The sequence below is a fragment of the Myripristis murdjan genome, chromosome 17 (assembly GCF_902150065.1).
Source record: "Myripristis murdjan chromosome 17, fMyrMur1.1, whole genome shotgun sequence".
NCBI lineage: Eukaryota > Metazoa > Chordata > Actinopteri > Holocentriformes > Holocentridae > Myripristis > Myripristis murdjan.
Window position 1 is genome coordinate 10,739,097 of NC_043996.1, and position 19,335 is coordinate 10,758,431.

General features: G+C 39.2%; 1 protein-coding gene across 1 annotated transcript; it reads right to left on the bottom strand.

Moving 5' to 3' along the window:
• Positions 1 to 3,990: 3,990 nt before the first annotated feature.
• On the bottom strand, positions 3,991 to 13,772 carry LOC115374638 (myosin heavy chain, fast skeletal muscle-like). Its single transcript, XM_030073637.1, has 38 exons — positions 13,566 to 13,772; positions 13,331 to 13,474; positions 13,088 to 13,244; positions 12,927 to 12,954; positions 12,711 to 12,825; positions 12,530 to 12,622; positions 12,374 to 12,437; positions 12,160 to 12,258; positions 11,977 to 12,080; positions 11,755 to 11,893; positions 11,474 to 11,592; positions 11,223 to 11,372; positions 10,944 to 11,114; positions 10,545 to 10,851; positions 10,375 to 10,448; positions 10,177 to 10,264; positions 9,956 to 10,073; positions 9,734 to 9,857; positions 9,493 to 9,629; positions 9,140 to 9,395; positions 8,778 to 9,020; positions 8,513 to 8,689; positions 8,286 to 8,431; positions 8,110 to 8,200; positions 7,624 to 8,013; positions 7,390 to 7,516; positions 6,940 to 7,255; positions 6,666 to 6,849; positions 6,415 to 6,580; positions 6,170 to 6,294; positions 5,734 to 6,042; positions 5,447 to 5,650; positions 5,217 to 5,342; positions 4,956 to 5,126; positions 4,734 to 4,838; positions 4,526 to 4,621; positions 4,231 to 4,362; positions 3,991 to 4,011 (listed from the first exon to the last, which is right to left on the bottom strand). The coding sequence occupies exons 1-38, from the start codon at positions 13,770 to 13,772 to the stop codon at positions 3,991 to 3,993; spliced, it is 5,823 nt and encodes a 1,940-aa protein (XP_029929497.1).
• Between the last annotated feature and the right edge of the window lie 5,563 nt (positions 13,773 to 19,335).

Here is a 19,335-nt window from a genome sequence, read left to right on the forward strand (position 1 = left end):
GAAGTCACAGTTTAACATGGTCACTATGATGCTGAAGGCTTGTCAACTACGCTGAACTTTATATTTGTAGTAGTAGTTTCTGAATTTGTTTTAGAGGATAGATAGATAGACAGACAGACAGACAGACAGACAGACAGACAGATACATACATACATGCATACATGCATACATACATACATACGTATGTACATACAGACATACATACATACATTATTTTATCTTGCTTAGTATTATTAAGATTTTCATCAGCTCTTTTGAGGGGCTCATTTTTCATTCAATTGGTATGTAATAAATTTGAATATAATTACAGTGTTTTTGGCTGTCAGTACTCAATCACAGTGAAAGAAGATGTGATGTGTAATTCCAGTCCATTGTGCAAATCTTTTATGCACTCACACATTAGAAATTGTCATATTTTTCATTTGTTCACAAACTGTCATGCACAGCTACAGATTTTGTTATGGATTCAAAAATAAAATCTATTCATTCACATATTTTTGCACATTCAAAAATTTGATTGTGCAGTTTTTCTCATACACACATTTGAATGTATGCATGCCGAATGTTTTCACGTATTCAAAAATGGTGATACAGAACTACAATATATGTGACTCCAATTTTGTTCCATAATATTTCATGGATGGTGTAGAAGATTATAATTATTTTATATTTTTAAGCGGAGCTAATGCTGATTGAATTATTGCTAACTGAAAGCTATTCACAACAGACTCTAATTATATGAGGGCAAGGTCTTAACCTATTGACCTTGTTTCCACTTGAGTCATTAAATCCTGACAGGGAGTGTCCATGTGAAATTCAATCCTGTGTATCATCTTCAGTGAACAAATGATGTTATAACATAAACTGAGGTAACATTAGGCATTACAAAAACACAGTAGTTTCACTTAATCCTTAACACATCTTTGGCATTTTTATTTTTATTTTTCTCAACCATTTGCTTCTGTCACTGAGTCCGAGCGCTTCCTGCAGAACAATCTCTTTGATTGGCCAAGATGATTGAGGGATTTAAATAACACAGAGCTGCACAAGGAACACAACACTACTAAAAGTGTGCAAACTCTCTGGAAGTCCCGGCGGACCTCGACGGACTCCACTAGTTGGTGACACCTGCACGGTAAAGAGCGCCAAACTACATACACATATACTGACAGCTCACAAACTTTGTTATGTTAGGGTTCTGGGTTATTATGAGGTTAATTGGAGTCAGCTGAAATGGAAGTAAAGTACTAATCCCGTGGAGGTAAGAGCAATATTTACTCTTTAAAGTAGCCTAGAACTAGAGCTAGCTAGTTAGCTTTTTCAGCATGTGGAGATAAATTCAGATGTGCAGTCTACAGATATTACAAAATGCAAGTAATATTTATGCGTGTGCGTAGTGCATCATGGAATGAGCAAGTAACGTTATTCTTTGATAATATATGGATGAGTTATTGTAAGTTATTATATAATAAAATTATACCAGGGGTTTGCAGGGCCAAATTGTTGCCCTAAATGGAAAAGTGTTATGTTATCGTACATTTGGCCACTTTTTGCATTGTTGATCATACAGAGTGCAAAATTACAGAACACATACAATAATTATCACCCATCTGGCAGCACTGAACCTCCACTTTCAGGCTTATACCCACTGAAATGAATGCAGGATCAAGTTTGTTCACTTGCTCCTCAGCAATCTACACAGGACATCACAGGATACCCATCTTATCAGCTATCACTCCATACAGCCCTGTTGCATTATGGGAGTGTGCCTTGTAGCCGACATGCATAAAGAACATAATAAGAAAGAGCAAGGGCTTGTAATTATAAACTAAACAGACCCTGAGTCAGAGATCTGAAACATACAGCTTGGCTGAGAAAGGTGCTGTGTGTGTGTGTGTGTGTGTGTGTGTGTGTGTGTGTGTGTGTGTGTGTTGGAGATAGAGAGAGAGAGAGAGAGAGGACTGGAAGATGCAGTGAGGCCCATTTTGTTGCATCAAAAATTTAACTATAGTGCTAAAAGGAGAGGCTGAGTATATTGAAATTCACAGGCAGAGACTAGGCAGAGAATATCCCACTGTACCATCTGGGATGTTGGATATTGTAATATTATGATACAAATTCAGTTCAAATTCAAAAAACTTTATTTATCCCATGGGGGTAATTAAAGGAGGCACGTAGAGCAGACATAGAATAAAGTTTCAAGTTCCAAGACATTCAATGTCAAATAAGTAAGAATAAATAAGATAAATTTTGACATTCATGTTGTCTTATTTTAGTTTTAAAGGCTGCATTACAATGAAGAGATGCAATTTTCTGAGTCCCTTGTAGATCTAATGTTATTTACTTTGACTTGCTTGTTCATCATATTCATATTACTAACAGTTATCAAAAATGTGCTACCTGTAAATATGTCATGAAACTGTCATCACAATACTTATATGAAAGTATTCAAAGGTGAAGGCATTCAGTCAAAGATAGCATAACATTTGATTTTGTCTGTATTGCCCAGCCTTACAATAGTCACTTGGTCACCCTCCATTCAGATGGGCATATTGCAATGTGAGCTGATTTTCTCACAGCACAGCCTGACTGCCTCTTTTACTTCTAGGAAGTATTTCAGACAGCCTCCGTACACCACACAGATGACCCAAATCATGGGATATATCTGTGAAATCTTGCTGAACCAACTCCAATGTGTGAGATAAAAAGTATCTGTAGTATGTATCTGTAGTATGTTGATGCATTAAACATCATAACTGAGAATGGAAGGCTGCATTTTTAGTATCACAAGGGGTCATCCTTCAGTCACATGAAAGCCTAAGATCACTAAAGCAACTTGTAGAGCTGAAAGTCACGCAGTGTGTAGTGCTTTTTCCCTTGATTTGAAATGTAACTTTAAGATAACTCTTGTGGTTATAAAGTTTACAAGTTTGTTGCACTGGGTGTAATGTAGGCTGTATACTTCAGGCTGGTTTCACAATCCAGCAAACAAAATCTGGTAATGAGTGATAATGATTAGTTTAAGCTAATGTGGTTATCTTTCCAAATAAGCTCTCTTTATTACCTATTATTTATTTTTAGGTAAGATTAAAATATGATAATGCTAAGAACATAATAAATTCCTTTATTCATCAGATTTCATCAGGGCACTAGGTGAGCAAACAAGACTGGACATGTATTTTCCAGATGATTCTAGGTGAATTAATCAGTGCAATATTATAAATTTTAACAGTTTAGTTCTATGGATAGTCACAGTAAATCTTCTCAGGATCATTTTCTATCGATGATGTTTTTTGCATAAGGATGTGTAACTGATATAAGCAAAGTATGGAGGATTACTTTTTGTGAATGTTTTCCATTTGTATATGATGAGGTACAAGTTACAAAAAGTGGTTAAACAGTTTTATAAAAGGTATATTTTGTTGACTATGTGACTGAGATCTGGCTTGTACTCCCAGGGTACAGGCCAGGAATCTTGGAACTGGATTCTTGGAACCAAACAAAAGTTCTAGATGTACCTCAGATACTTTACAAAAGCACCTTTTGCAGAACCCCCTTTGCTTTCAGTACCTCATATAAACACTATTAATGAACCTGTTCCTTCTATATAGGAACAAGCAATACTTCTTCTTTTGAAAGAATTCTTTCAAAAATGCACATCGTGTCATTTGTGTAACATGTTCAACTATAAAATTTGAAGTGGATGATGTTTGGCTGCCTCAGAAACACTGTCATCTTGTGGCAAACATATGGATTACAGCTTTATCAGCAGTGAAAACCTCTTTCTGTGATCAACCAGTCAGTAAGTCAGACACCCCAAAAATGACAGCATAATAAAACAGGATGCATCTTAAATAGGCTAAGGCGCACACATGAGTAAACACTGAATTAACAACAGGAGACTTCTTTTTTTTTTCTTTTTTTTTTTTTTATTTTGAACTATAAGACACCAGTATATGAGAGGTGAAGAAATGAAGTGTTGAGTGGTCCTTACTCTGCAGCCTCTTTGCCCTGAGACAAAAAGAAAGAATCACAGTTAAGTCTTTTCATCAACAAAATGAAACCCTTGCATTCCCTTTAAAACTTGCTAAGTAATTTCTGATTACTCTGCTAAGGCCTGCTTTATGATAGAGTTTGTGATAATAAACTAATTTCCCTTGCCACAGTGGCACAGTTGAAGAAACACCGGAATCTGGATATATGTATTAAGTCACTTAAAACATCCTTTACCTTTCCAGAGTCACGGCTCTTTGCTCTCAGCTTGTTAACCTGAGACTCAGCAATGTCGGCACGCTCCTCAGACTCCTCCAGCTCATGCTGGACTTTCCTGAGCTTGGACAGGTGAGAATTGGCCTGCTCCTCCTGAAAATGTACAAATTGTTACAAAATGTCATACCCCTGTTAATGGGTATTTGTTAAATGTCATAGACCAATATCTGAAGATAAATATCCAAAAGTGCTAGTCAGGCGTGCCCTCTCTTACTCTATGTGTGAGCGTGCAAGCTCCCTTTAGATTAATACTTACAGCCTCCTCAGACTGCCTCTTGTATGCCTTCACTTTGAGCTGCAGCTTATCTACCAGGTCCTGCAGCCTGTTGATGTTCTTCTTGTCCTCCTCCGTCTAAGTTAGAGAAACAGTTATTTAGTTTCTGTTCACTAAACGTTGGTTATAATTTCATTTCATTTGTTTGCTTCTGATCCGCAGGCATCTGGATCATTGAAGATCGCCATACCTGGTAGGTGAGTTCTTTGACCCTTCTCTCATACTTGCGAACTCCCTTCACAGCATCAGCACCACGCCTCTGCTCAGCCTCAACCTCTGATTCCAGCTCACGCACCTGAGAAGAGTATGAATATTTTTGTCTGATATTTATAGGGTGTTTTTATTGTATAATGAGAAAGACATTTAAGTAATGACAAAAACAATCACATAGAGAAACATAAATATGAATTACCCTAGACTCCAGTTTCTGAAGCTGCTTCTTTCCACCCTTCATGGCAAGGTTTTCTGCCTCATCCAGACGGTGCTGCAGGTCCTTGACAGTGACCTCCAAGTTCTTCTTCATTCTCTCCAAGTGAGCACTGGTATCCTGCTCTTTCTTCAGCTCCTCAGCCATCATGGCAGCCTGAGATTGAAGCAAATATTTTCAGAAGTGTCCAGAAAACATTATATTCTAAATATCTAATACCAGAGATAGCCAGTTGAGTTTTCTTACATCAGTGATTGCCTTCTTGGCTTTCTCCTCAGCATTTCTGGCTTCCTGAACAATGTCATCAACCTCACTCTGAATCTGGACCAGGTCACTCTCAAGCTTTTTCTTAGTGTTCAGAAGGCTTGTGTTCTACACAGAAGGAAAAACAGTTAGATGAACAAGGAATATATGTGGATAATGATTAAAGCATAAGATGTAATTGTTAAAAAACGAATCAGGAATCTCCTATTCACCTGAGAGTGCAACAGACCCACGCGCTCACTGGCATCAACCAGCTCCTGCTCAGCCATTTTGCGGCTTCTCTCAGTCTGTTCAAGGGCAGCCCTCAGTTCCTCAATTTCAGCAGACATCAGGCCATTTCTGCGCTCTACCATGGCAACTTGCTCCTTCTGGTCATCCTGAGCCCTGACAGCGTCATCAAGCTGGAGTTGGGAATCCTGAGAAAACGAAAGTAAAATCTCAGTTAATTGTGCATCAAACACATATTTTCCATACATTTTAAATCAACCAAAAAGTGTACCTTCATCTGTCCCTGGATAATGCGCAGCTGTTTCTGGGCCTCAGCAGCTTGGCGGTTGGCATGGCTCAGTTGAACCTCCAACTCATTCAAGTCTCCCTCCATCTTCTTCTTGATTCTCAGGGCATCATTCCTGCTCCTGACCTCGGAGTCCAGAGTGCTTTGCATGGAATCAATGACTCTCTGGCTGTTCCTCTTGATCTGCTCTATCTCCTCGTCTTTCTCAGCAAGCTTCCTGTCAATCTCACTCTTGACCTGGTTCAGTTCCAGCTGCACACGCAGAATCTTGGACTCCTCGTGCTCCAAGGTACCCTGTAAAGCGATTTTGATGTTTGCTTTTAACAGCCTAGAACTATGTGCTGTTTCAGTATATGAATTCTGTCAACATTATTTGTGTTAATGTAAGGACCTAAAAGACAACATCCGCCACAAGGCATACCTCTGCCTCCTCCAGAGCAGTCTGGAGCTCAGCCTTCTCAGTCTCTACTGTTTTCTTGGCCTTCTCCAGCTCATGGATGCTCTTACCAGTCTCACCAATCTGTTCAGTCAGGTCGGAGATCTCCTCTGTTGAGATCAAATCATTTTCAAAAATAGGAATAATGTGAAAGGATGACTACAAGAAGACTACAAATATAAACATGTTGATTTCCTATATTCCTTTGTTGCTCAAACTGATTGACTCACGCTGCAGGTTCTTGTTCTCCCTCTTCATGGTCTCTAGCTGATCCAGAGCCTCCTCATAAGAGTTCTTCATCTTGAAGAGCTCAGTGCTGAGGGTACGGGCCTCTTTCTGAGCACCCTCCAGCTCAGACTGTCCCTCCTCATGCTTCTGCTTCCACTCAGCCAGCACCTAAATTGACAAGTTGTGGACTGTTGGAGATTAAGCTTCTATAAACAAAAAATTGTTGATATTATTATTGTCTTAATTTTCAAACCTTGTCAAAGTTTCTCTGCTTCTTGTCAAGGTTGGCAGCCATGCCATTGGCTCTCTCAACATCAATCATGAGGTCTTCAACCTCACTTTGGAGTCTCTGCTTGGTTTTCTCAAGAGAGGCACACTTGGAATTCACAGCCTCAATCTGCTCCTCAGCTTCCTGGAGACGCTGGGCAAGCTTCTTCCTGTGTAGCAAGTCAAAATTTCAGGATATTAAAATGAAGCGTTCATATCAATTCAAAATAAGCATATCTGTATTCCCATAAAGCACGTACTTGGCTTCTTCAAGTTCCTCAGTGCGCTGGATGGCATCAGTTTCATACTTGGTTCTCCACTGAGCCACTTCACTGTTGGCCTTGGACATGCCACGCTGCAGCTCAGCCTTGGCCTCCTGCTCCTCCTCAAACTGCTCCCTCAGCAGGTCACAGTCATGGCGGGCAGACTGCAGACCATGGGCTAGGGCATTCTTTGCCTTAACCTCCTCTTCAATCTGCCTCTTCAACTCCTCAACCTGCTGAGTGAAGGCCTGTTTTCCTCTAGTAAGCTGGGAAATGAGGGCTTCCTTCTCCTCAATCTGCCGACCAAACTCACCTGTAGGATCACATTAAAGTCATTTGGAAAATCAAGGATGCAATATCTCATTTATAGGGCCACAATCTTCAAAACATTATTCACTCTGAAGCACATTTTTGTACAAAATACCAAGTATGTATAACACCAAGTACCATTTTCAGTGAGAAGTCTTGCTTTCTGAGCGCTGATGTCATTAATTTGACGCAGATTCTCATCATTCTTGGTCTTGAGTTCACTGAGCTGGTCTTCAAGGGTGCGACACATCTTTTCAAGATTGCCCTGTTCACGGCAAACAGATGTTTTTATACTGAAGGTGACATAGCAAACACAACAAAAGTGTCCTGCAGGACTTTTAGCCATCTACTAAATACACTATTTTGTCTCACCTTTGCCTTGGCTACAGCCTCCATGTTGCTAGAGAGATCATCAATCTCCATTTTATATTCACTCTTCTCCTTCTCCAGCTTCTGCTTGACACGCTGAAGGTTGTCAATCTGTTCTCCTAGCTCAGCTACACTGTCAGCCTGCTTCTTACGGAGAGCTGCAGCAGTAGCCTCATGCTGCAGAGTAGATTCCTCCAGATCACGACGCAGTTTCTGGAACTCTGCCTCACGCTTCTTGTTCATCTCGATCTGAGCTGCAGTGGCACCACCAGCCTCCTCCAGCCTCTCGCTGATCTCTTCAAGTTCCCTAGAAAGATCAGCCCTCTGTTTCTCAACCTTGGCTCTGGCAGCACGCTCAGCCTCAATCTCCTCCTCCAATTCCTCAATACGAGCCTGTTATTGAATGAAAAAAGGGTTATACGGAAATAGTGACGCTGAGAAAGAAATTCCAAATGCCATATAAGTAAGATTTGTTTGCATATCACACACCTGGAGTTCCTTAATCTTCTTCTGAAGCTGAGCTCCCAAGGACTGCTCATCCTCAATCTTGCTGAGGAGCTGGCTTGTCTCGAAATCTTTCCTTTTGATCAAAACACAAGAATGCTTAGGAACCTGAAAACATTTGAAAAATTTGTTTTTGCAGTGCTTTCATGATTTGGGCTTACTTTTTCAGCTTCTCTTCAGATTGCTGCTTGTCATTTTCCAGGTCCATGATGTTTTCCTGAGCCAGTTTTAGATCTCCCTCAAGCTTTCTCTTGGCCCTCTCAAGGTCCATACGGAGCTTCTTCTCTTGCTCCAGAGAGCCCTCAAGCTAAATAAAAAAATCATTAAATGCCTTATGTATTCTCAAGAGGAACTTAAGCTCATATGTACAGTGATGGCTGAAACTTACATCATCCACTTGCTGCTCAAGCTTAGTCTTGGCCTTGGTCAGAGTGTTGACTTTGTCCTCTTCTGCCTGCAGGTCATCCAGTGTCTGCTGGTGAGCCTCCTGGAGAGCCTTCTTCTCCTTGGTCAGCTTGGCAATGCTCTCATCCTGAGAGGCCATCTCCTCTGTCAGATTCTTCACCTAGATGTCGGGCAATGAAAATGTCATTTTGTTATTTCAGTGGAAGGCTCAGTTTCGTGTTGCTGATATTGTTTGACTAAATTCCAACCTTATTCTCAGTGGCATGTTTCTCCTTCTCCACTTTGGCCAAGGTGAGCTCCAAGTCATCAATATCTTTCTTCAGCTCAGAGCACTCATCTTCTAATTTCCTCTTCTTAGCAGTGAGCTCAGCATTGATTTCCTCTTCATCCTCCAGCCTCTCAGTTGTCTCCTTTAGCTTGGCCTCCAGTTGAATTTTACTCTTGATCAGGCCTTCACATCTTTCCTCAGCATCAGCAAGGTTTTCTGACTCCTGAATTTTAAAAATAAATGTTACATTGTTAGAAATATCTATATTTGAAAATGGACAGTAGCTGGTATATTCCTGTGCACTGACTGTTTAATTATTAACTCAATTTTGAGATCACTCACAGAAGCCACTTGTAATTGCAAGTCATTCTTTTCCTGCAGCAGAGAAACCATCTTCTCTTCAAGTTCCTTCTTTTTGGCCTCAACTTTACCCAGCTGGTCTTTGCATTTTGCAAAGTCTTCCTTCATCTGAGCGAGCTCCTTCTCAGTTTCAGCACTCTTCAAGAGAGGCTTAATCTTGTAGTATACTTTCATCCATGGCCAGTGCTTGACATTCATGAATGAGCGGACATTATACTGGATGGTGTAAACAGCATCTCTAGAAAGATAAAGAAAAATAAAAGGCAAATGTAGGTTCTTAATATATATTGAGAGCCATTGCTTTTTATTTATGTCTACAAAAGAAATATACTTACCTCTGTGCCGTCATGACCACAAACTCCTTCCTCATGAGGTATCCACGGCACATTGCCTGAGTCATGGTCACAAGGGCAGCCAGTTTCTCATCTCTCATCTCCTCAAGGGTACCCAGCAGGCCAGCTTTGAAGAACACCTGAAAAATTATATAGACATTGTTGAAATTAATAATTCCACAAATGGAACTATACTTAACAATTTACCTGCAAAACAATTTGTCTAGTACTTATGCATACTTACTTTAGTGTGTCCAAATTTGTACTGAGTGTGGTCCACATCAATTGAGCCCAAGAGCTTCTCGGAAGCCTTCTTGTTGTCAATGAACTGTCCCTCTGGGATGACGCTAGCATTCAGTACCTTGTACCTGCATATTTGGTCATTTTAGTATCATAGTGTAATAGCTTTATTATGTATTTATAAAATCACTTACAGTATTATACCTTTTTTAATGCAACACAGTACCTTTGCTTGAAGTCACCATACAGGATTCTGCTAGGGAAACCCTTTCTGCAGATTCTGATGCCTTCCAGAACACCGTTGCACCTAAGCTGATGGATAACCAGGTGGTTATCCATAAGACCTGTTCAAAAGATAATCAGTTATCAAGAACATATTCTCTATTATTTTACCGTTCAACACATATTTAAACCATGTGCTTTACTATTTTATAGTAAGTATCTCACCTGGAATCTTGGACTCGTTAGGAATCAGACAACGCACAAAGTGAGGGTGAGTGCTCCTCAAGTTGGTCATGAGCTTGCCCAAATTCTCCTAAAAATGGATGCAAATAATCATCTTATTTTACCACCAATTTCACTGAGATTACATGAACCTATATGAGCATGTCTTGTAAGTCTGTGAATTCATCTTAAGTATCTTACTCTGAACTGAGAGGACACAGTCTGCATGGAACCTCCCTTCTTCTTGCCTCCCTTGCCTCCCTTGCTAGCCTCAGCTGAAAGAGTGACAAGTCAAGAGTTTTAAAACCTTTTCAACAGTAAGTAAACAGCAGTAAGGTAAATATTCAAGGACTTTGCTTGTTGATCAATACCTTCTGCACCACCAACATTGGCATACAGAAGAGCCAGAAGTTTCACTGAGGACTTCTGGTACAGCTGCACAACAGACTCATTCAGTGGATCCTTGTTCTTGTCCAGCCAGCCAACGATGTTGTAATCCACTGTGCCAGCATAGTGCACCAAGGAAAAGTGTGCCTCGGCCTTGCCCTTGGCTGGCTTAGGCTTCTGGAAAGCAGCACACTTTCCAAGATGCTGATCATACAGCTTGTTCTTGAAGGAAGTGTCTGAGGCCTTGGGGAACATGCACTCCTCTTCGAGGATGGAGAAGATACCCATGGGCTGTTGAGAGGAAAGATTTTGAAGAATAAGAAAACAGAAGGGGTTTCCTTTTAATTCTTAAGTGACACTTGATAATTGTGTGATTCACGTACCTTCTCAATAAGCTCAATGCAGGCAGCCAAGTCCATGCCAAAGTCAATGAACTCCCAGTCAATACCCTCCTTCTTGTACTCTTCTTGTTCAAGCACAAACATGTGGTGATTGAAGAACTGTTGCAGTTTCTCATTGGTGAAGTTGATGCACAGCTGCTCCATACTGTTGTACTATCAAAACAGATGTAGAATGCATGTCATATGTAGGTCTAATCACAATAGTGTTCTATTGAGAGGAAATTGTAAATCTTACATCAAACCCTGAAGTACAGTACTTACATCAAAGATCTCAAAACCAGCAATGTCCAGCACACCAATGAAGAAGTTTCTCTGCTGCTTGGTGTCCAACATCTGGTTGATACGAACAACCATCCACAAAAACATTCTCTCATAGATAGACTTAGCCAAAGCCATGACTGAGTTGGAGACCTGCAGGGAAACAAGCAGATGGTTGCATCAATACTCCCCTCCAAGTGATACCACCTCAGTGACACTTTTCATAGAAAAAAATTCTCATTGTAATCACTTACCTGTGGCACAGTCTGGCCCTTGGTCACAAACTCATTGCCGACCTTTACTCTTGGATAGCAAAGAGCCTTCAGCATGTCAGCAGAGTTCAGGCCCAGCAGATAGGCAACTTTGTCAGCCACTGTAGAAATTATGAATGGAATTAGAGTGTGCCAAATTTCATATGACTTACAAAACACTTCAACACTATAATCATGTATTTGTAGTGATGCATAATGTAGCAATCTTTACACATGGATAATATAATTTTCAGAGCATTTATATTGCAAGCAGGTTTACTCACCATCTGTGCCATCAGGTTCAGCCTGCTCCTCACGCTGCTTCTGTTTGAACTTCATGTTGCCATGGTGGATCACAGCACCAGTCAATTTGTAGATGCCCATTTTCTCTTCATTGCTGAAGCCCAGGATATCAATGGCAGTCTTGAGAGAATTATTGTAAAGTGAGACATGGCAAAAATGATAGCTATAGTTATGTCTTCTGATAATGTTTTTTAACTACTTACATCAGTGGCAATCAACTCTTCCACATCATTAATACTGGCCACAGTGATTTGACCCTGGCTGATCATAGGGAAATCGTAGGGGTTGGTGGTGATGAGTGTCATTTCTGTTGAGAAATACAGTTATATTAAAAATCCATTTCTTTCCTCAGAGTGTGGCAGGTTCACTTAGAATTTGTTATTTACCAATCAGCTCGGGCTTGTGGTTGGTCATCATCTGGTAGAAGATGTGGTAGCCTCTCTCATCTGGAAGCTGGAATGTCACTCTAGACTTTTCCAGCAGATCTTACATAAATAGAAAAATATTTTCAACTACACTATTTTATGCAAGTTGTTACAATAAGAAAATACTGCTGTTTGTTTTGAGCCATTGGGGTATGCTGTGCTTTATGTTACTTACAAGTCTCAATATCAGCACTGGACAGTTTTCCAGAGGAGCCAAAGTGAATTCTGATGAATTTACCCTGTAACAGACAACCTTTTCAGTGAAATTTGCTCAGTTGCATAGAATTTTGACATGTCAAATTAGAATTGTTGTTCCACCTGTTAGACTTACAAAACGGGAGGAGTTGTCATTTCTCACTGTCTTGGCATTACCATAGGCCTCCAGCAGAGGATTAGCAGCAATGATCTGATCCTCCAGAGAACCCTATGAGGAGCAGTGCTGTTATTAAATCAACATGTCACAGGTTTTACCAGCTTGTGTCTCACAAAACAGTTTGCAATGCAGTTCCCACCTGCATTTTGCCAGGGCCCGCATCCTTCTTTTTTTCACTCCCAGTCACAGCAATTGTTGCAAAGTACTGGATGACACGTTTGGTGTTCACAGTCTTTCCAGCACCAGATTCTCCACTGTAGAGTTAGATGCCAAATATTGCAAATCACAAATTTCAAATGCAATGTTTGAAAAAAGAAAACATATTTTACAAATAGAGGCAAAACACATTACTCACGTGATCAGGACAGACTGGTTCTCTCTATCTGTAGAATATATTCAAAAGATATTTTAGTATATATTTTATTATATATTTTAGTATATATTTAGTATTTTTTAGTATTTTGTAAGGTCAAGTTTTGAATTTGAAGTTTCATTTAAGATTAGATGAGCCAGTACCTGTGAGCATGTTCTGGTAGGCATTGTCAGAGACAGAGAAGATGTGGGGTGGTGCCTCCATACGCTTTTTGCCTCTGTAGGCAGACACCACCTCAGCATCGTACACTGGGAGCCACTTGTAGGGGTTCACAGTGGCACAGAACAGGCCAGAGTAGGTCTGAAACAGGGAGAGTTACTCTAAGACAGCTGTCATCAATGTATTATGAGTGTTAAACATTATTTATCTAGTTACAAAATACTTACGTAGATCATCCATGCTGCATAACGCTCTTTGAGGTTATACAGCACAGAGGCTTCATTGAGGTGGGTCATCATGGCCATGTCCTCAATCTTGTCGAACTTGGGAGGGTTCATTGGTGTGACATCATCCTCCTTAGCTGTTACAGTCTGGCAAATTAAAATCATAGTAATGACTTATTCACAGTTCAGCGAAATTTCAACATCAGCACTGATTATTTCTCAAAATTGTAGCTAATACCTCTTGGGATTCGGTGATCTTCACAGTGATTTTGCCACCCTCCTTGCTTAAGATTGTGCCCTTGACGTACAGGTCCTTGGCATCGGCCACAAAGCAAGCAGTCTTGGCATCGAACGGCCTGTTTTGAGCCTCAATCCTCTCCTTCTCTGGCTTGCGGAGGTAAATGGCGGCTTTGCCATAAATGGCCATTTCCGCGTCGGTACTCATGGTGGTGGTTTACTGCTGCTTCTCTGAACAGCAAACAAGAAGAAAGAAATCAAACAAAATGTTTAATAGGGGTCCTAGCGCTGATGCTTGTTCTTTTTCAGGGATCACCCACTTCTTCTGCATAACTTTTCTCATGGACAAAAAAAAATGATATGTGATTTTAGAGTGGCCTTTATTGTGCCATATTTACTTTTCAACAGTGCAGCCCTTTACTAACACTGAATAAATAACACTGAATCTCTATCCTGGTAGTCTTCTCTACCTGCTTTTACACAAAAAGTTATCATTGCTATCACTTAAATTTATAGTTTAAAAAAACCCTAAGGATTTAGAATCCAATCTCTGTGTTTTCAGTTGTCCCATAGTTTGAGCTGAAAGCAAATCAACCAATAAGAAAAAAAATCCAGTTTTGAATCTCAGAAATCTACTCAGTTCATCTTGGCTCAAGGACAACATTAGGAAATTTCACAGAAATACGTTGTAAGAGGACTTAAAATATAACCTCCTTCATTGAGGTGCAAAAAAGATTTGTTAAGTCAGAAATTTATTAGTTCAGTGTCTTGATCCATTAGGTTACACAAGGCTATTTTGTACACCTAGCATGCTCAAGCTGAAAAAATGACTCTTAGTAAAATCTGCCTGCCAGATATGGTGCTTCTCATGGAGAAAGCGACCTTCTTTTATCTTCAGTTGGAATACAGGTCTGGGTTTACAGAAAATGTTAATGTAAATTCGGTCTTACCTTTGCAGAAAATGCAGTCCTTGTTTGATGGATACTGTAAATTAAAAGAATTGTCAGTGACTAATGGCTTTTTGAATGGCAGTAACAACTTCTCTTTTTGTCCTTTGAAGGGAGCCATAGGATATCAAATGTACATGAATATATAACTCAATCTCTTTAAAGAAGGTATTATAAAAATTGAACTCGTTTGAGTACCTTAATTTTAAAATGAACGCATTTTCAACAAGCCATTATAGTTAACAGGCAAATGTAGACGAACTCCAGTCACCATCACCAAACAGGGTTGGTCTGGATTGGCTCCCCTCACTATGTAATGGCAAAAACATTTCCAGTCATTCAAGAAATTGAACTGCAAATCCTCCACTCGTATGTTGAATCTTCAGGTTGCTCATGAGAACTTCTTGTATCTTTGATACAGTATCACAACATCTAAAGGATGTGAGACCTTTAACTCAATTGTCTGTGTAGTAATGCCAATGCAATGCAGACAGGCATAATCTGTCATTTAAAATAAAACAAACAAGCTTCCTCTACAGTGACTCTTAGCACTTAATGATCCATGGCAGTAATTGGGAGCAGTCCTTACCTCAGGCAGAAAGACCCCACCTCCTGTGCAGTCAGCTCTGGCAGGAGCCCCTTATATACTGGGCTCCCCATGTTAACCAAGCACATGCTATAAGTGGCAGCACTGAAAAAGGCAAAAATGTCTTATGCAAATTAGAGTTTTGTCTCCCTTTTCGAAGTCACAGTTTAACATGGTCACTATGATGCTGAAGGCTTGTCAACTACGCTGAACTTTATATTTGTAGTACTAGTTTCTGAATTTGTTTTAGATGATAGATAGATAGATAGACAGACAGACAGATAGATACATACATACATACATACAAACATACGTACATACAGACATACATATATACATACATATATTATTTTTTATCTTACTTAGTATTATTAAGATTTTCATCAGCTCTTTTGAGGGGCTCATTTTTCATTCAGTTGGTATGTAATAAATTTCAATATAACTGCAGTGTTTTTTTGCTGTCAGTACTCAATCACAGTGAAAGAAGTTGTATTCATTAATGGTCATATTGAGCATTTAGTGTTTCAGTGTTGAGACGATTTACACTTTGGTAGCACATGCCCTTAGGACCTTACCAGGGATAACATGTCTACATCAGGGAGTTTTCTGAGTTTAATTACTATACATGAGACAGGAAGGTTAATAGGTTAGCAGCTGTTTTGCATGTTTACATTATTTAATGTGTTTTGAAAAGGTGACCTTATTGTATTGTATAGATTGAGAGTTTGTCATCTTTGGTTTATGGTAAATGGCGCTGTATATTGAATGTTTTGAGAAAAAAAGTATACACACACACACACACACATACACACACACACACACACACACACACACACACACTTTGTAATAAACAGTGTGACTAAAATTAACAAAAACAAAAAATGTATTTTCCTTCAGCCATTTGACACTCTTGTCTGTTTTTACATTTTATTGTAGACATTGGTGAGCTAATTTTGTGGTCCAGTATGTGGATGTTGTATAAAGACAAAATCTGCCAGTCATCACATAAGGCATGATATTCCTGGGCACTGACTTTGCTCACCAGCAAACAGAGAGATGTATAACTGCAAACCTTTTTTTGTAACTGCAAACCTTTGATATGTAACTCCAGTCCATTGTGCAAATCTTTTATGCACTCACACATTAGAAACTGTCATATTTTTTATTTGTTCACAAACTGTCATGCACAGCTACAGATTGTGTCATGGATTTAAAAATAAAATCTATTTGTTCACATATTTTTGCACACTCAAAAAATTGTGCAGTTTTTCTCATACACACATTTGAATGTATGCATGCCAAATGTTTTCACGTATTCAAAAATGGTGATACAGAACTACAATACATGTGACTCCAATTTTGTTCCATAATATCTCATGGATGGTGTAGAAGATTATAATTATGTTATTTTAAATAGGAGTTAATGCTGATTGAATTATTGCTAACTGAAAGCTATTCACAACAGACTCTAATTATATGAGGGCAAGGTCTTAACCTATTGACCTTGTTTCCACTGGTGTCATTAAATCCTGCCAGGGACGGTCCATGTGAAATTCAATCCTGTGTATCATCTTCAGTGAACAAACGATGTTACCACAGTTTTAAGCACTATGAGCACTCCACAGCAATCTTAGAAATGATGTTTTTCAGTATTAGGGACAAAATGGACATATACATGGAAGAAAAAAAATCACATGAACACTCCCTGGTACGGTTTAATGACCCCAGTAGAAACAAGGTCAATAGGTCAACACCTTGTCCTCATATAATTAAAGTTTTATTATCTGTTGTGAAAAGCTTTCAGTTAGTGATAATTCAACATCACCTCTTTGAAATATATCATAATTATAATGTTTTGACACATCCTTGTGAACTGTGTACTTTGCCTTGCCTAACTGTATGGCTTGCTTTCATCATCTCTCACTCACATCAAGACACAATTACTCTTGCATATCTTTCTGTATATCTAGCAGGACTGATTATGTTCATATTTTTAATGACAGTGGCCCACTTGGACAAAACATTAGGCGCTGACCATAGCACATTCTATAAAACTCAAAACGAATTAACCCACATAATTAATTAATTAATTAATAATAACAAGTTTGTATTGTTATAACACATGTGTGTATAATAGTAATGGTACTTAGCCATATAGCATGGATCTTCTCAGTGGTGTACATAGACTATTATAGACTCAATCAGGCACACTTAAAAGACTGGTGGAATTTGACCATCTGGTCAGCAGTGTAACCTGAGCTGGACAACCAACAAGGAGGCTGGACATATGGCCAAATAAAGGCTGCTGAAACTCAGACATGAAGTCTGCTTGCTAGGCATGACACTCGAAGACAGATGTAAGTACTTCTCATCAGCATTTTTGTGCAGAACACGATCATGTTTTCCTACTGTTGGACAATCCTAATTTAGGACCTGTGGTAGGGAAGTGCATGCCAGAGAAGGTGCCTCTTAACAGTGAGGAATGTTTACACCCTTGTCCGGAGGCATTTAAACCTCATTCAACATCTATAGTTTATGTTATATTTGTTGGATGCTGGCCTAATTTTTACTAGGTGCTGGATTGTATTTCATTTTTGTTTTGATATGTTTTAGAGGTCAGCACAGTGGAACCATTTTTATTCAAACATGGATATCAGAAAATATAAAGTGAGTATTTTAATTAACTGCTTCAGTACTGTATGGCAGTTATAAATAAACACAAACCAGAAAAAATGAAAGACAGTTTATTAAATAGCATGTTCTTACAGCCAAAAATAACATTTGTTAGAAGCTGCCTTTCAGTTAGTTTGTTATATTTATTTTTTCACATGCTAATCAGTGTTCATATTAGTGAAAGAACACAAGTTCTCAGTTGTGATAAACATTTGTGGAAAACCCTGAGAAATGCTGAAAAATGAAATATATGTAATAAATATGTTATAACACTATGGTATTTACAACTCTTTTATGCATTAGTATTCACTGCACCAGGCAGTGCACATTCTAGAGGAACCAGGTTCAACCAATCAAACCAATGAAATCTGCTTTGTTTGTCAGAATATACATTTAGTTGGATTTGTTTTCATTCCTAATTTTTGCATTGTTATTTTCAGTATGAAAATAGATGTTCTATATTCATTCTGGTACTCTTGATAACAGGTTATGTAGTGATGTACAGTCAGTAGTGCAGGCATTGAAACAGTAAGATGAAGTTGATCACATTTGCTGATATGTCATAGCGCCAAAACAAACAAACAAACAAACAAACAAAGAAAAAACATACAAGTGGTTTAAGGAACAAATCTGGCATAGATACTCCTTTGCTTCAAACTCACTATGTGATGTGATATCTCTGTAATGGGTAGACCTTGTGATCATCTGATAACTTGCCATCAAATGGACAAAATTGAATTTACTATCCCCACACAAACACTTTTGACTGTATGCTACAGCATAAAAAAGAGGCACACGTCTCTTCAATCACCACACATATAAGTGGAGTGGGGCAGCAAAAATACAGTACAAAAACAGACAAATGGATGAGCAAGCTTCTTTTTGACAGTTAATTTGCTATTCATAAAACTTTTCTAGCAGCATTACAATGAATGAATGATAGTAATCCAGTGCCAGTATGTCTGGATATGTACAGTTAGGGACATAAGTATTTGAACAGTGACACAATATTCACAGTGGGTTTTAAATGGAGTGGGCATTTTAGTGCAGATGGACAGTGACCCAAAACATACTGCAAAAGCAACCCAACAGTTACTGAAAGCAAAGAAGTGGAATATTCTTCCAGGGTTTTCCCTGCCTTATAATTTCTTAGGCGCACCGCCTAGACGTTTTCACCGACCGCCTGGATCAAATGAACGAGGAAAGGGGGAAAAAACGGACATCGACATATTCAAACTGCGGCTCCTTTAGGAATCTTTTGTTGATGCTAGCTTGGATTGTCCGGAGGGAGTTAGGCGGGTACTGAGTCGTACGTCATGAAATACTGACAACGGAATTAACCAATCACTGCAGCGAATAGTTTCTGCTTGAACGCCGAGAGGATGGCTTTCAGCCGCAACACATCCGCTGTAGGCTAGGCGGTGGTGGAATGTATGAATTGCCTAGCGCGAAAAACACAAGCGCTCGCAAATACCAGTGATCCATTGGCCATTTGGGTGACTTGTGTGAAGCGTGCAGATTAGCCAAATAAAACGGAATCTATTTTTAATGTGGAATTTGACATA

Excerpts from the sequence above, each read along its gene's own strand:
- LOC115374638 (XM_030073637.1), bottom strand. The coding sequence starts at position 13,772 with ATGAGTACCGACGCGGAAATGGCCATTTATGGCAAAGCCGCCATTTAC. Across the intron at positions 7,517-7,623 it reads AGGCTGTAGCCAAGGCAAAG|GGCAATCTTGAAAAGATGTG; the intron begins GTGAGACAAAAT and ends TGCCGTGAACAG. Across the intron at positions 4,363-4,525 it reads AGAGGCAGTCTGAGGAGGCT|GAGGAGCAGGCCAATTCTCA; the intron begins GTAAGTATTAAT and ends GTACATTTTCAG.